Here is an 18,920-nt window from a genome sequence, read left to right as displayed (position 1 = left end):
TCTGTAAGCCCTGAAGAGGTTTTCCCATTCATCTTGCCTATAGTCTTGATTCCTATTGCCATGTTAATGGTGTTCATTGTTAATATGTATGGAAATCACTGTATTTGTTTTTTATAAACTGTTATGTTAGTGATCAGTTTGTATTCAAAATATTTAATTAAAAAATACTGAGTCTCTTTAACAAGCAAACTAAAAACACTACAAAGAGTTTATTAAACTAGCTAGAAGTACCCTCTCTATAGGGATGCAATTTATATTTACAGTAGTGATAGCCAAAATATTTAGAAATCGGTATAGCATGGGCATTGACCATTTAGAACAGACACTGGCTATAAAAATACAGTGTGCCTATGCTGGTATGCCCCTATGAAGACTAGTCCTGCATACACATCAAAGGTGAATCATGCACTATAACTTCAAACTTCTTTACTCTCCCTTTGAATCCCAGGAGAGCCAGGGTACAGAGTTTTTAAGGAAGAATGGATGGCTAAAAATAATTCTCCTTTAAGACCCTAGGATTAGGCTACGCAGACACATAAGGGCCTAGTTATGGTAATTAGAGGAAGCAAGCTAATTAAAAGCTTTTGACACCTGAAGCAGGGGTAGCAGGCCAAAGCAGCAAGCTTTCACAACAAGCTCTGAAGCCCAGAAGCCTTGAAGCTGCCGGAGCAAGGCTGGAGCAGGCAGAAGCGGTGAGCCACCAGGAAACTGTGGACAGGCAACACCCAGGGCGTAAGTTAAAGGTTTTCCTGAAAGCAAAAAGGAAAACCCAGCGTTAAGTTAAGCAGTAACTGACAACAATTGAGTCGTAGAGAGAAGGTTCTTAACTCGTAGAGCTGTTGATTTTCAATTATATCTTGCTCCTTTATTGTTTCCCATAATTTACGCATTTCTTGTAGGAGTTATATAAATTATGCTTTTATTTTCAGTTTTATTTTTTTAAAAAAAGCATAATTGATGGAAATGCTGTTCCTATTAGATATTCATGCCAGAGGTGAACCTATCCACTGGGTCTATCTACCTATTTACAAATTCCTGATAAAAGACAAAATACTTTGGAGGAAAAAAATGATCTCTTTAAAAGGGTTGTCTTTGCATTTTGAAATCTATTAGTTGATAAATACTACAGGGTATGTAAGGCCACCAGAGATATTTTAATCAGGAATGAATAAGCAGTAAGAGCTCATACTGCTTTTCTATACAAAATTCACTGTGTCTTAAAATAGAGTAAGTTATCTGCAACCTATTTACTGCTTTTATTTTTCACATACTTCAATTGATACGAAAAAGAGCAAGAATTCACCAAGAGAGAAAGAAAGGCAGGAAAGAAGAAAGGAAGAAAAAAACACCTTCTCACACTAAATCTCAAATATTATTTACCATGTGCTCTAAGCTGATCATGCCACACTGGCCAATGACCAGGCAGACTTACTCCCAGTTCACTGATAGCTGGAGTGCTGCCCGCCGCAGCCCACTCCCCAGCCATGCACCTGTTCTTCAATTCTTCCAAGCATTAGGACTATAGAGCAAATATCGCTGTCTTTAAACTATCTGCCTCACTTAATCCTAATGAGCAACTAATGAGTAACTATAAGTAATTCTCCAGTGCCCTGTCCTTTTTTTCAGTCCCTTTTATAGAAGAAAAATATATATATACATTTAAGTATTTTTATTATTGCTTTCTTTTTCCCCATAGTTCAATCACAACAGAGCCCTAAAATCTACTGCAGTCCCACCATTAATCCTCTGTCCTTTACCAGTCTTTTAAAATAACCCCTGCCACCCTGCCACCACCATCTATCCCATCTATCCCCCTGACCTATCCAAACCTTACCCTGCAATTAATGACCTGTTAGCCTTCCTCACAGAAAACAGATCCTTCTCATTTTCTCATACCACCTTTAACTGTTGCTCTATTTCTTCTTCTCCTTACTTTTTTTCTTTTTGAGCCCAAGGAAGAAGTGTCCCCATCACTTTCAAGGCTAACAGTATCATTTGAGATCTTGATCCCAGACTCCCCTTTTCTTCCTTTTTGCCCTCGTTCCATTAAAGCTTTGTTTCTGGACTTCAAACCCTCTTTCTTCTGGCTCCTGAGCATCAATTAATAAAATTTTTCAAGACCATCATCCATCCAAAAAAACAAAATATAAAACAAAAACTTTATTGCCATTCTATCTTCCCCTCAAGGAGGTGGTATCACATCCCTTTTCCACAAGGCATCGTTTCTCCACAAAGCACATTTGTAAAGAATAATATATTCTTGCTTTTTGTACTTGCTCATCATTTATTTGCTTCTCAGCCTCTTTCAATTGCCTATTTCAATCTAGTTGCTATTTCACTCTACTGGACTGAAATTACTCTCAAAGATGAAAAACAACCTTTCAAATTCCAAATAAAATATATTGTTTTCAGTTCTCATCAGTTTCAACCTCTCTTAATTGACATTGCTGACAATCAACATACTTCCCTACTTACTCTTTTTTCTGTGACCTATTAAACGTTATTCCCCAGGGATCTGTACTCCATCTTTTTTACATCTCCTCTCCTTCCTGACTTGTATTATCTATTTCATATGCCCCAATTAGTACTTATTTGATGATGACTCCTAAATTCTTATCTCCTAATAGGTAGACCCATATTTCTAGTTGCCCTAGAACGTTCAGCAAATATCTCAAATTTAACAGGTCAAAACTTGCACACCAAACTCAGGTTGCATACCTCTATCATCCATAATTTCTACCTTCAACTAATCACTAACATCCAAAGTGACTCCTTTCCAATCTGTCTGTCCCACCCACGCTTCTTTCCCACTTCCACTGGCCTAGTTCAAGACCTCATTCTTTCATCCAAAATGTATGCTTTGTGACTATAAAGGATTTTTCCCCTATCAGTTCACTGCAGTTCCCTCGAACCTGTAATAGTGTCTAGTATGTAACAGGTGCTCAATACATAACGAATGAATGAAATATTTAGGTTCTATTTTTTTCTGTATTAGAAATAATACTCTCCAAAGCATTTTTGTACATAATGCTTTCACTGCATTTCAGACGATTTTCTAAGTAATTTCTTTCTAAGTAAAAACTTCTAGAAGAGGATCTTGCTGGTTGGTAGGTATGGACAAAGTTATATGACTTCAGAATAGTTTTCTCTATGAAATGTTATCTGTGGCTTTCTACTTTTTACACATTAATTTTATAAATTTTCTATAATAATTATATTCTATTAGAATCAAAAGAGCTTTTTTTTTTTCTTCTGTTAAGTGCATTTCTTTTTATTCAGGAAACAGTGATCTTGTGCCTGGAATATAGGTTTTTTGTTTGGTGATGGTGAAAGATGAGGATTGAAAGATCGCTTGGGCAGAAGCAGTGAATGACTTAGTGTGCTATGCTAAGGAACTTTATTTCATTGGAATGGAAGTCCTATCAAATGCTAAGAAGCAGAGTAGTGATAGAATCCGAGTGGTAAGGAAGATAATACTGGTAGTGCTGAGGAAGGACTTGGTAGAGAAGGGATCAGTGGCAGGGAGATCCTGGATTTTTCACTCTCTGGCCCCACATCATTAACTTAATTATCAACGTTTTATCCTAAGTATTTCTTGAATTTCTTCCTCTCGTCCCCTAGTTAGGTTCTCAGTATTTTTCACCTCAACTACTTCGGTAACCTGCTCATTTCTTTCCCTGCCCCAGAGCCATTCTCCACAGAACTATAAAAGTGATCTAGAAATTACATATAATGGACTTTGATGAAGCCATTAAAAATCAGGTTTATCTTTCAGTAACCAATAATGAAAAAGAACATGAAAACAAATATATATATATGTATATGTATGACTGAACTATTATGCTGTGTACCAGAAACTGACACATTGTAAACTGACTATACTTCAATTCAAAAAGAAAGAAAGAAAGAAATCAGGTTTAAAAGAAATAGTTCAACACAGGGGGAAAAAACTTAAAATATCTGGCAAGGAAAACTGGTTAGATATTAATTTTTATAAAACTATCCCAATTTTATTACCTATGAATAGAAATAAAATTGTAAAGAAATGCCCCCAAATTACAGAAGTAGATCTCAATTCTGTGCACCTTTTCCCCTTGCTGATTAGACTGTGATCCTAATTAAGGGCATGGAACTTGTTTGGACTATAGTACACGATTAATAAGAACTTTTTTCATTAATCAAAATGGAGAAGCATGAAACAAAAAAGAACTTCATATTTGTTTTTAATTTCCAATAAGAAAAATTATTATTTAAAAGCACTGTGCTAAGGACTGGGTACAATGAATAAAGAAATTCAATCCTTGCCTTCAATTACAGTTAATTGGTGAAGACACAGCAATAAGGAATTTAAAAGTTAAAGGTATAAGTGCTAGGAAGAAGTTGTACAAGGTTCTCGCCTTCCTCATTAGAAAGGTGAAAGTATCTTACATCTTCACTCTCATTTTTTTTCTTACTCACTTTCTTTTTAAATTGAAGTACAGTCAGTTCACAATGTTGTATCAGTTTCTGGTGTACAGCATTAATAGTTCAGTCATATATATACATACATACATTCCTTTTTTATTCTTTTTCATTATAGGTTACTACAAGATATTGAATGTAGTTCCCTGTGCTATACCATATAAACTTGTTGTTTATCTATTTTATATATACAGTTAGTATCTGCAAATTTCAAACACCCAATTTAGCCCTTCCCACACATTTTCCCCTCTGGTAAACATGAGTTTGTTTTCTATGTCTGTGAGTCTATTTCTGTTATATAAATAAGTTAATTTGTGTTTTTGTTTTTGTTTTTTTAAGATTCCACATATTAGTGATATCATATGGTATTTTTCTTTCTTTCTGGCTTACCTCACTTAGAATGATGATCTCTAGGTTCATCCATGTTGCTGCAAATGGCATTATTTTATCCTTTTTTTTTATAGCTGAGCAGTATTTCATTGTATAAATATATCACAACTTATTTATCCAGTTCACTACCATTTTTATCAACACATTAATCTAGTGATTTCATTCCCCTATTCAGTTCTTTTACTGATTGCATTCTGCCATCAATTCTTTCATCAATTTCCAAATATTGAATGACTTTAAAGAGGCAATGGTAATAGCAAAACATTAGGTGCGTAGGACCTCTGCATTCTCTGAAAACACAATATTCATTAATACCAGCCTTAAATATAATGCATGAGTCATTTCAAAGTACCTGCAGGAACTGCGTCAAAAGAGGTGAGTGCTTTGGCAAATTCGCTCTGCTCTGCTTCCCTTTTCTGTAAAACTTATCCTGCTGCTTTCCTCTTCCTAGAGTTCAAGCTTGGAGCAAGAAAAGTTCTAACCTCTCTATTAGAGTCAAGAGGAATATGTTGAAAAACAAAGGTGAATAATTCCCCTTTACTTCTGTCCATGATTAATTCAAATGGATTAAGATTCAAGACTTGTCCTCTAGTAATCAGCCTAGAACCCCGTATCTCAACATGACTCTCTGTTCCACTAGCAAATGAGTTTCTGAGGCTGACTGGAAACCTCAATTCAGCTAGCTGGATACACATATCTTGAGTCTATTTTGAGATCCAAAGTGGGGAACAAAGGTTTACATTTGGGGGAAGGTAGCTGGAAGTTTTCAGTTTGACTCCAAGTTCACGTCTTGATCCTTTTTAAGAGGGGATCCTGATAGCTCTGAACCTGATCTGGCTCCAGCATACTGGTTAAAACCCAGAGTACAGGGACTGTAGACATTCATGAAAGATATGTAGAGGCAAGAACAGGGAAGATTTGGGGTTCTCAAAGGATGGAAACACATAAGTAATAAAGAACATTAGTTGTGCAGACCAGCTAAGAAATATTCAATTACTAAAGAATAAGAGCCAGGAACACCGAATTTTTTTGATGTTTTCTTTTTGTCAGTATGTGAAGATGATTTGGGATGGTAAACTAGGGACTCTCATTTACTTTTCTGTCACCCTCAACCTCATGAAATGACAGAAAATGTAAGTTGTTTAAAGGAATAAAACTACAACATTGGAAAATAAGAAGAGTAACATCAACTAATTAGATACTTTAAAGAATTCCTGAAATCTAGGATGAATAAAATGGGGTTAGATTGAGACAAGAATGGAGAAGCCATTGCCCAAAAGACATTAAAGAAGAAAATTAATTAAGAGCAATGACATAGGCAATTAAAGCTCAGAATCAATAAACTCAAAGAATAAAGCTTATAAAGAAACTGTCAGTGTATGTTTCAATTTTTATTATTTTTGGTAGAAAATAAATGAAAAGGAAACTATCAGAAACCACAAAGTACTCCGGTAAGGTAGCTGGTAACAAAAGTAATATTAAATAACTAGTATACATAAATAAATAGCCTTCATATTTTCCAAGAAAAAAGGAAGGAAAAGGCGATATAATGGAAGAAAATATCCCAAAAACATCAACAGAAGAAAAAAAAAACCTAGTAAATGAACAAAAAGTCTATGAAAACTGCCAGTCTTTCTTCTCTAAACTTTCAATCATACTGTAATCCCAAAGAAGACTAGGTATCAATTCCCCTTTAATTAATCTGTAAATTAATATTACCTCAATGAAAATAACACTTTTTTTTAAAGTAAACAAGTTGAGTCTAAAGTTCATACAGAAAAGTACACACTGCTATTTTTGGTGGTATGTAAAATTAGACACTTTGAATGAGCTTCTTGAACACTGTAATTGTGTAAAACTATTAAAAACCACCTTTTAAACCCATTTCAGGGCTGGGATACAAAAAAAATGGTACAACGTCAAACCAAGTGCATCTAAATACTAAAAAACAAGCAAGTATAGCTGGCTTTCACCATGAAGGTTTCTGCCAAACTCTTGAGATTGAATTTTCATGTTGTTAACTGTAAAGCAAGTAGGGACAGGAAATAAACACTGGGCAGCACACAAGGTAGATAATCTAACAGGGAGCCATACATATAAAGATTGTCTCCTAAAATAATAAATGGATTTTAAATGGTCATGGGGTACAAGGTCCATATACCAAAAAAATCTATTGTACCTCTAAACACTAATAAATGGCAAATGTTCCATGTGTGCCAAGTAAGAAATGAGTACTCATCAGCTGTTGAGCAGAGTACTAAGTGTATTATGTCAAGTGAGTAGTCTAATTGTCATTCACATCTTTTATTCCTTACTGACTTTTGTCTACTTGTTCTATCAGCTACGTGAACAGTGTGTTAAGATCTCCTACTATGAACCTGATGTCTATCCTTTCAGTTCTGTCCATTTTTGGTCTCTCTATATAAAAACTGTCAATTAGACAATACAAAGTTATAACGGAAACAGTATAATAAAAATAAATATTTGGTCTTTGTCCCTAGATCCTGGCACACAGCTCTTAAAACTGTTGGAATCTGTGGGGTAATAATATTGTCTTTTCTATGTTAATGAGATGGATGGTGACTTGGGGCCCTCTACAGTTTCAGTATGGGAGGATGGCTGCCAGGAAGACTAAGCCATAATTAGAAGCTTATAACTTTCAGCCCCACCCCAACCTGCAGGGAACGGGAAAAGGACTAGAGATTGAGTTGTTTATGGCCAACAATTTTCATCAATCATGCCTATCTAATGAAACCTCCACAAGAATCCCCTAAATGAAGGGGTTCTGGGAGCTTCCAGGTTGCTGAACACATCAAGATGCTAGAACAGAGAGGGCATGGAAATTCCACACCCCTCCTCCCGACCCTCGCCCTATGCATCTCTTCCACTTGGCTGTTCCTGAGTTGTATCTTTTATAATAAACCAGTAATATCACGTTAACCTCTGGGAGAGGTTAAAGATGGCAGCATAGGAAGGCCCTGAACTCACCTCCTCCCACGGACATAACAAATTTACAGCCACATAAGGAATAGTTTTCCTCTGAAAAGTACCTGAGAACTAGATGAACAGTGCCTTAGCAACAAAAGATAAAAGAGACACATCAAGAGGAGTAAGAGAGGCAGAGGCAAGGTGTTACTTGGGACCCCATCCCAAGAGCAGTTACCCATGGTTGAGAGGGATTCCCAAAATACAGAACTTTCCCTCAAGGAGTGAAGGGAATGAGCCCCACATGAGGTACTCCAATCTTTGGATCCAGCACTGAGAAGATGATTCCCCAAACCATCTCATTTAGCAAACAAATGGGGATTAAGTCCAGGAGAACAACAGAACCAAAAGGAAGGGAGAACTTACTCCTAAATGCTTGCATACAGACCCACTCACCCTGAGATCCAGTGCAAAAGCAACAGTTTGAAAAGCACCTCAACCATAAGTGAGAAAGGCCCACTTATTGATCTTAAAGTGGCTGCCAGCGAGGCATGAATCAACTGGGACATACTCCAGGAACAGAAGCACTGGCAGGCAACATCTCTGCAATATCATTCTAACTTTCTGGTGACTGAGACAACAGATGCCATTTTTGGTGCTCTGTCTCTAGCCTGTCAGCACTGGAGGGCATGCTGTACCCACCTCATGCCACAACCTGGTCAGGTGAATACCCTGCCTACTTCACATAGTAGCCACCCCACAACCAGGCTGGGCAAGTGCCCCACACCAAACCCACCTCATGCAGCAGCACCTCCACCACACAGAGCGTGGCAAGCACAACACACTCTGCCCTCCCTGCAAAGCAGCATGGCTCTGCCATAGCCATGAAGTGCATGAACCCCACACAAGTGCCACACCTTGAGTACCTAGCATTGATGGCCAGGGAAAACTGTGCCTTTAGGCCCCATGGGTCATTTCCTACACAAGACCACTCTTTCAAGACTGGAAGAGGTAACTGTTTCACCTAATGCACAAAGACAAACACAGAGAATCAGACAAATGAAGAGACAGAGAAATATGTTCCAAACTAAAGAACAAGACAAATCTCCTGAAGAAGTCCTTAATGGAACAGAGATAAGCAACTTACACAATGAAGAGTTAGAGTAACAGTCATAAAGATGCTCACTGAATTCAGGAGAAGAATGGATGAACACAGTGAGAACTTCAACAAAGAGACAGAAAATATAAGAAAGCAGCAAACAGATGTTTTAACTGAACTAAACAATATACTTGAGGAGTTCAAAAACAGACTGGATGAAGTAGAAGAATGAATCAGCAAGCTGAAAGAGCAATGTAAATCGCTAAGAACAGCAAAATGAGAGAAAGAATTCTAAAAACTTAAGGTATCTTAAGGGATCTCTGGAACAATATCAAGCCAATAACATTCACTTTATATGGGTCCCAGAAGGAGAAAGGAGAAAGGAAAGTCCAGAAAAATTATTCAAAGAAATAATGGCTGAAAACATCCCTAATCTGGGGAAGGAATCAGACATACACACTGAGGAAGCCCAGAGAGTTCCAAATAAGATGAACTCAAAGAGAACCACACTGAGACATATTACAATTAAAATGGTAAAGGTTAAGATAAAGAGAGAATCTTAAATGCATAAAGAGAAAAATAACCTACTGCACACAAGGGAAACCCCATGAGGCTATAAGCAGATTTTTCAGCAGAAAATTTACAGGCCAGAGAGAGTGGCATGACATATCCAAAGTGCTAAAAAAAAATGAAATAAAAAGAATTCTCTAGCCATCAAGGTTATCATTCAGAATTCATTGACATTGAAGTTTATTACCACTAGATTAGCCATACAAGAAATGTTAAAGTGACTTCTCTAAGCTGAAAAGATACTAATTAATGAGAAAACATGAGAAAGTTAAATCTCACTGGAAAAGGTAAATTTATAATAAAGATAGTGGATAAATCACTTATAAAGCAAGTATGGAGGTTAAAAACCAAAGGTAGTAAAATTAACCAAAAATACAATTAGTTAAGGAAAGCATAAAATTAGAAGATGTAAAAGGTGTAGCCAAAAATATAAAAGGTAGAGAACTATTAGAGAAATTAACAAAATAATCCAGTTTACAACTACATCAAAGAATAAAATACCTAGGAAAAAATTTAACCAAAGAGATAAAAGACCTATACACTAAAAACTATAAGACACTGATGAAAGAAACTGAAGACACTAATAAATAGAAAGTTATTCAGTAGTTATGGATTGAAAAAAATTAATATTGTTAAAATATCCATACTACCCAAAGTAATCTAGAGATTCAATGCAATCCCTATCAAAATTCCAATGGCATTATTTCTTCCATAGAACTAAAACAAGTAAGTCTAAGATTTGTATGACCAATAGGCACATGAAAAAAAATGCTCAGTATCACTAATTGCCCGAGAAATGCAAATCAAAACTATAAGGAGGTATCACCTCACACCAGTCAGAATAGCCATCATTAAAAAGTTCACAAACAATAAATGCTGGAAAGTGTGTGGAGAAAAGGGAACCCTCCTACACTGTTGGTAAGACTGTAGTTTGGTGAAGCCATTATGGAAAACAAAATGGAGATTCCTTAAAAAACTAAAAATAGACTTACTATATGATCCAGCAATCTCACTCCTGGGCATATATACCTGAAGGGAACTCTAATTCAAAAAGATACATGTGCCCCAATGTTCATGGCAGCAGTATTTACAATAGCCAAGACATTGAAACAACCTAATTGTCCATCAACAGATGACTGGATAAAGAAGATGTGGCATAGACACACACACACACACACATACACACACACACACACACACACACACACACACACACACAGGAATACTACTCAGCCATAAAAAAGAATAAGATAATGCCATTTGCAGCAACGTGGATGGACCTGGAGACTGTCACACTAAGTGAAATAAGCCAGAAAGAGAAGAAAAAATACCATAGAATATCACTCATATGCGGAATCTAAAAAAAATGATACAAATGACTTATTTACAAAACAGGAACAGACTCACAGACATAGAAAAAATAAACCTGTGGTTATCAGGGGAAAGCAGGGGTGAATGGATAAATTGGGAGTTTGGGATTTGCAGATATTAACTAGTATATATAGCATATAATGGAAAAGAATATGAAAAGGAATATATATCTATATAAAACTAAATCACTAGATTCTGATTCTTTACACCAGAAATTAACACAACACTATAAACCGACTATACTTCCTTCAATTAAAAAAAAAATACTGAGTTTAGACAGTGGCTATGAAAGACTAAATGAGGCCAAACCTGTGTATACAATTTGAGTTGATGTTTTCTGGGTTAAACAGAGCTTTCTTACACAGAAAATAACTCCAAACCCTGGCTACATCTCAGCCCCATCAGTGGACTGATCCTAACTGCCAACAAGGCAGTGAGCCTTCAAATTTCCTAATAAAGACTTTCACTCACACTAGTTCTACACAGTGCCTGATGCCCCAAATCCTACTACAACCAACCTCTCACCATTTTCCAACCAGAACATCTCAAGAGAGCAAAACTGAGTGAGAAACTGAAGGGTTTGAATGGAAAATGGGATTCCTAACAAGAATTTCAATTTCCACATATATTCAGAACCTCTTACCCTTAGTTATTTTCTAGATTTGGAGTAAGTTATTAGGAGAGATGGTAGACAGCTCTTTAAATGAAGAAAGTCACTTTGTCCTGACGTCTCTAAATCTGTTGAACCTTCCAGTGTTGCACACCCTCTCTGTTCTTTTCTGTAGCATGATTTCCTTTTTAACATACGCTTTATTTGTATGAACCTGGGCTGATCATAAAATGAACAATTCTAACACTGGCTAGAATTGCTGTGCTAGCCGCAAAGTATAAACCCCATTAGAAGTAGCTTAAAACAAAACTAGTGGTCCCAACTAGCTACAGAGTTCCCTGACCTCTAATCCTTGGTGAAAGTAGTTTGGGAGAAACCAGTTTTTACCATTCAAAAGAAAATCTCTGTTCTACTCTACCAATTGTTTTAACACAGAACAAAATAACCATGCCATTAAAAAGTTCCACCTTCAAAAAATAAACACTTCTAAGTCTTCATTTTTTTATCTGCTTGACCTGCCAAATTCTGAGAAGAGAGTTAAAAACTCTATCTTAAACTGTTGCAAGTTCTTGTATTTCCCTACACAAATTCTAGCACTTGTTATTTGTATATTTTAAAGCTATTTTGTTAATGAACATATATTCCATGATTATTAAAGCTTCTTCAAAAATTATAAATTTTTAACTGATAACATACACAAAAGAAAATAAAACAAATGTAGAGTTAAACACAATTATAAAGTGAACAGCATATAACTAAAACTGAGATCAAGAAATAGAACATTGCAGCAAACCTGAACCAACCTCCCCATATTTATTATCAATGAAAACTGAAAGAAATAAAAGAAAAAAGAAAAAAAAAAGAAATAATCAAATCCTCTCTCAGGAAATTAAGTATCCAGCAAACAGTAAGGATATGGAAGATTTAAACAAGATTAATGTATTTTACCTAACTGATATTTATACAGCATTGCACAGCAAATTTCAAAGACTTAAAATTATACAGTGTATATTCTCTCACTCCTCTGGAATGATAACTCAAAAACAGAAATATAACTAACCCTCTACCCCAAATATTTAGGGATTGAGCAATGAACTTCTAAAACCATAGATCAAAAAAATCATGATGGAAATTTAAAATCATATTGGAAATCACACTGTATTTTGTGCAAAGCTATAATGAAAATATGACACATCAAACCTTATCAGATGTAGCTAAAGTTGCTTAGAGGAAAAAGTACAACCTTATAGCACATCTGAAAAGAGCCAGAAATCAGTGCTCTAACTATCTCTCTCAAAAAGACAGAAAAAGAACAGCAAGTTAAAACCAAATACAGAAGACGATGTTAAAAGATAAGAGAAATTAAAGAAAAAATAAATCTACCACAGAAAAATTCAAGTCAAAAGTTAATTCACTGAAAAAAAGTTAATTCACTGAAAAAATAACATGACTGATAAACCTCTAAGCATGACAAAAAATGAGAAGTGTAAATGATCAATATAATAATAAATTTGAAAAACTAGATGACATGAATGAACCCACCGAAACTGATGTATATATATAGAAAATCCAAATAGTCTAATTTCAGTTAAAGAAATTAAATATGTAATTTAAAACTCCCTCAAGGAACCCCCAGGTCCAAATGGCTTCCCCAATGAAATATAAGTATATAAGGAATAAATAATAAAAATCTAATCAACCTCTTTAAGAAAAGAGTAAGAGAGGAAACACCTCCCTCTTTTTATGAAACCAGCATAACCAAGATATCAGAATCTGATCAGGGTGTTTTAAGTAGGAAAATTACAGGCCAATTTCTCTCAAAGATCCAACACACACACAAACACACACACACACAGAGCAAACGAAGTCCAACAGTACATAAAAAGGATAATACATTCCAACAAAGTTGGCTTATTTTAGAAATGCAAGTTTAGTTTCACATTTGAAAATAAATCAGTGTAATTCAATACATTAACCAAGTAAAGGAGAAAAGCCATGAGTGACTCCAAAGATGCTGACAAAGCATTTTATTAAAATCCAACACAATTCATGATTTTAAAAGTTAAATTATCAAAATTACTGGGTATGAGGTCAATGAATTGAATTCAATTATATTTCTAACTATTAGCAAAAAATAATTACAAAATGAAATTTAACAAACAATTCTAATCAAAATTACATAAAGAATATCACATACTGAGGGATAAATCTGTTGAAAGATGTATAAATTCAGCCTACTGAGTGGAAACTGTGAAACATTAGTGGGTTAAAATTATAAAGCCCTAAATAAATGGAGGAATATACCATGTTCATGGATTGGCTGGCTCAGTATTATTAAGATATCAATTACCTACAAATTGATCTGAGTTTCAGTGCAATCCTAATCAAAATGCCAGGAGATGTGTGGATACTGGATGTGGGTGTGGATTTTTAAGAGTAAACAAAAACTGAAACACTTATTCTAAAATCATATGAAAATATAAAGAGCTAAGAACATAGGAGGAAGAAGGAGGAAGCTGGAGTAGATACACTACCAGATACTGAGACTTCTTCAACTGCAGTAATTTAAGACAATGTGCTATTGACACAAGGAGAGACAAATAAACCAATGGAACAGAAGGGAGTCCAGAAACATACTCAAACTTACAATGATTTATGAAAAACAGAATACCTTGGGAAAAAATTCCATGTAGAAAGATTTCATTCAAATTTTTAATATATTTTCTGATCAATGATACCAATTACAACAGTAAGTAAATAATATTTTAGTTAAATTCTCTCACAGACTGTATCAAATAGCTTACAAAACAATTATCAGATCTTCTATAAAATCTTTCTCTTACCTCTCCAAAAGCCCCTCGACCAATCACCTTTAATATTTCAAAGTCTTCTCTATGTAATCGCATCTGTTTCACTTTAGAAGTAAATGGTTTAGCTGAAACAAAAAGGCAACATCAATTACGTTCTGAATGAAATGTGCTATAAATTAGATATAAATGTCTTAATTAAACAGTAAAAATGCAAATTATCACTGAGAATTAAGCCAAAGTATTTAATAATCTCATCAAGTTATACTGAGAAGAAATAGATTTAATTTCCATAAGATGTTTTCCTTTATTTCTTATACATGAATTATATTTTTGGTAAGAAACATATTTTTAAACACCAAATAACTTAAGAAATAATGCAAAGTAGCGGTGATGTACAAATGAGAACAGTTTATTCTCAGGTTAAACATTCCATGTATTCTAACTCAATGCTAGTTATATATTTTAACACAAAACTCCAAGAAGCAAAAGCAAATTTCCTGACACCAGAGAGAGATTCAGCAATTACCACCAAGTAAATTAATATTTCTGTCACACTTATTCATTTATTTATCCTTTTAATATGCCTTTAGCAAGAATCTTCATTATATAAAGCATAGTGGCAATTACTAGGGTTTAAAACAAATATGATTACAATATGGTACCTTCTTTCAAGAAGTTCTCAGTCTTCAGAAAAGACACACAGTATGCACACACATATAATTTAACAATGTGATAAAAATTTCTAATAGAGATCAATATAAAGCACTTCAGGATCAGTGAATGTGAAACCCTAATTCTCTTATGTGAACAATAATGCTTCAGAGAGGAAGTAATATTGAAACTGGAACTTGAGGACTAAGTAGACTTTTGCTAATTTGCCTGGGTTTGTAGTGTAGATATTCCTGGCAGAGAGAGCAATATAACCAAATGAAGAGGTAAGAAAGTGAACCTGGGTGATAATGGTAAATAATCCATTGTTGCTATGGAATTATTTTAAAAAATGCAAAGAAATCGGGGCTGGAAAATGTAAATGGCCTTGGATACCATGCAAGGAATTTAGACATTATCTTATTAATCATAGGGAATATATTGACTTTTTTTAAATTATAAAATCAATTATATGTTCTGTTGCTGCTAAGAGAAATTTAGACCTGTCTCCTTTCCTCCCCTCATGTTCCTCCTTATTCTCACAGAAAAAGGAGGTTAATATGATTAAAAAGTCATTATCTACAGGTACAGCTTTCTTCTCCTTACCATGGAGCCAGAGTATCACAAGATCAAAGATAAGTATTTGAGCATTAGGAGAGTGAGACACAGCAGGCCTTATCACTTGCTTTGGTCCACAAGTATTTAGCCCTAACTAGTCTAGAAAAGAAGGGTATTCCACATTGCAAAACCAGTCTACTAGAGATTAAAGCACTGGTGTTTTACACTATAAGAAAAGGAAATCGAGATTGGATCTCTATTTGGAATTCACACAATAGAAAAGAAGATCAAAGACACAAATCAAATTTGAATGAAAGCATAAAGGATCTCATACTGTGAAAGAAGGCATAAAACCATGGTAGCCAGGAAATGAACACTTTTGATTAAATGACCAAGGCATCTTGGTTTTGAACAACTGGACATACTGTGAGGCTGTGGCAACTGGGAATTAAGTCAGGGTCCTAATAGGAAATAAATTATCCCGGTGTGAGAAAAGTTTATTTACAAATAGACTATTTACAAAGGTATAGGAGAGTTATAAGGGAATTGCAAGGAATAGTAAAATAATCTGAGACTAGTACCTCTCCCTTTCCCAGCTTCTATACTAGTTTAGGAGAAATACTTGGTTAGGAAGGGTACACGTAGAGTGTATTAATTAAAAATATTGATGTGGAGTCAGCCATTGTAAGGCTAGTGCCGGTCTAGTTGCCACCTACAGCTGGAAAATATCACAAAGCAGTCTACAACATAACATTTAGCATTTCTTTATGTATATCTTCTACTTCACTTTACATTACCCTGCCCCTCTGAAGACTTCCAAATAACCTGAACCCAAATAGAGGACATGTCCTATATTTTTGTCTTATCCTGACCCTAAATCCAAAGACAGCATTTCATCACAGACAACTATGGTTATTCTTAAAGAATAATTCTATGTATACTTATCTCTGGGTAACATCCTACTTATTTAAAAGGTCAGAAATCTAGATATTTCAATCTTCTGAAACACTACTGTAGAACAGGAAAAGAAACTATTTTTTAAAACTAGAGTAACTGAAATGCAATGCAGATAAGCAAATGGTTGTTGAAATGACCTTTTAGCAAAGGTACAAAGGATAACAATAGGTCAAAATAAATAATATCTTTCCATGTAGTAGTATATACCCTGAAAGCTCCAAGTAAATGAATACTGTTAAATCATGCATAATTAGGATTAAGGATCCTGTCAGTTATTCACATTTTATGGGAGCCTGCAGTATTAACTTAGATTAAAGAATAATCCTTCTATTCTTTACTTCCTGGAGCCTGCTAGTAAAAATCCTATTTCTTTGACACAGCAAAATTACTCTATTTTCAGACATTCAAAAGTGAGTAAAGTCACAAATTTCTTCAGAAGACTCATAAGTTACTAATTATTTATTCAGCTGAGTCAAAAAGTATCTTTAAATACTCACTGTATGCCAAGCAATTTCCAAAACACTAGAGGTACACAGTCCACATCCTCAAGTAAACAAATTATGCAAAAAGTGTTACTCTCCCACTTTAAGTTTTCAATGTGGTTGAATACAAATGGCTAATAAACAGAAAATGATACTCACATTATAAGAAATCAGAGAAATGTACATAAACTCAGTAGGAATATTCTATTATTTAACAAACAGATAAAAACTGTGACACCACCAAGTGTTTGCAGGAGTGTAATTAACAGGTATTCTCATACATAACTGGTAGGACTGTTAACTACAATCTCTGGACAAGATTTGGTTTTTCTTTTTTAATTCCCTTAACATAGCATTTTACTTGAAAAAATTTTAGAAATTGAATCATCTTTGTATACCTGGAGATAAACCTTACTTGGTTGGAATGTAGTTTTTTAAATGCATAGATGAATTACTTTGTTTTGATTTTATTTAGGAATTTAACATTTGTGTTTATAATTATCTTTCTTCTGTATTATCTTCGTCTGATTTGGTACCAATGATAAACTAACCTCATTAAATATGTTGACTAGCTTCCTCTCCTTTTTTTTCTCTAAAACAAAACAATTACAGGTTGCTTAAAGATCTCAATGTGAAAAATAAAGCTACAAAACTTTTAGAAGACAATAATTAACTATGACTATAAGGTCTACTAAAACTTCCTAATAAAACATCTAACACGTGTCTTTTTCTTGGACTTTTGATATTTGACTTATTCAAAATTGTTATCTTCATTTTTATATTTCTACTTGTGACAACTGTATTAACTGTATTTTCTAAGAAATTACATATTGCATTGAAATTTTCAAATTTACTGGAATAAGATGACATAATACTCTTTTGTTTATAAAACTCTACTATATAAATAGTTTTATCTCTTTTTACTTAATAATGTCTTATTTAGGTCTAACTTCATTGTTTTTCTTTACCAATATTGCCGGAAGTCTGACTGTTTTACGACTATTTTTCCAAATACACACTAGATTTGCTGATCTTTTCTGAAGTTCTGTGGAGTTTTTTCTTGTTTTAGGAGGTTCTTCTATGAATTTATGTTAAAAATTTTTTCAGAAAAAAACAAATAAAGGCTAATAATAACCCTCAGCTTCCACCCCCAAAAAAAATCAATATAGTTAAGCCATATTGATATTAGACCAAAAAGATACTGGGCAGGGAGGCATTAGCAGAATATAGATTAAAAGGAGTCATACATAATGATTAAAAAAAAAAAAGTTGAACTTAACCAGGACATAATACTTCTACACATGTATACAGCTCAAATGTGTAAAGCCAAACTGACAGACACAAATGAAGAAACAAACTCATCTTCCTAAAGGGAGGTTTTACTGTATCTCTCTCAGTAACTGATAGATAGCTCAAGCAGATCAAAAATACAAACAAATCATTATTTTTTTAATGTATTTGAGCAGCATACATGTAATACTCCACCTAAGAGTTGGAGAATATAATTTTCAGGCACACATTGAATCTCTACAAATTTTTAAAGCATGCAAGACATAAAACTAAGTCCCACAAAACTGTAAGTATCGAGAACATAAAAATAAAATTCTGTGAATACTGTGTAACTAATACAATTAAAAATCAATAAAGACCACCAGGGAAGCCCATGAGCTCCAAAATCCACAAATAATTTTGAAGAAATTAATAAAATAGTTAGAAAGTAGTCAGAAAATATTCAGAATAAAAATACTACATGTCAAAACTTCTAGAATACAGCCTAAACTAGTATTTACTGGGAGAAAAATAGCCCTCAATATTTCCACTGAGAAAGAAGGAAGGCTGAAAATTAAGGTGCTAGACATACAACATAAAAGATCAGACCAAGAGAATAAAATCAAAATAGAAGAAAAAAACAAAAACGTAAGGTGAAAAAAAATTAATTTGAAAATAAGCATATAATAGAAAGGCCAAAGGATAATTCACTGAAAACAATAAAATAAAAACAAAACAAAGTGTAAAAAAACTCAACATTGGAAGTAAGA

General features: G+C 34.3%; 1 protein-coding gene across 13 annotated transcripts in view; it reads right to left on the bottom strand.

Annotated features, from left to right (window-relative positions):
• The window catches only part of CDC42BPA (CDC42 binding protein kinase alpha), a 237,400-nt gene that overhangs the window by 183,750 nt on the left and 34,730 nt on the right, over nt 1-18,920 (bottom strand). For all 13 annotated transcript variants that reach the window (XM_031438480.2, XM_031438472.2, XM_031438479.2 and 10 more), the window contains exon 2: nt 14,270-14,361. In XM_031438480.2, coding sequence (XP_031294340.1) covers nt 14,270-14,361 — 92 coding nt within the window. The remainder of the gene's footprint in view (nt 1-14,269; nt 14,362-18,920) is intronic.

Source organism: Camelus dromedarius, chromosome 21, assembly GCF_036321535.1.
Source record: "Camelus dromedarius isolate mCamDro1 chromosome 21, mCamDro1.pat, whole genome shotgun sequence".
NCBI classification, from domain to species: Eukaryota; Metazoa; Chordata; class Mammalia; order Artiodactyla; family Camelidae; genus Camelus; species Camelus dromedarius.
This window is presented reverse-complemented; position numbering and strand designations above follow the sequence as displayed.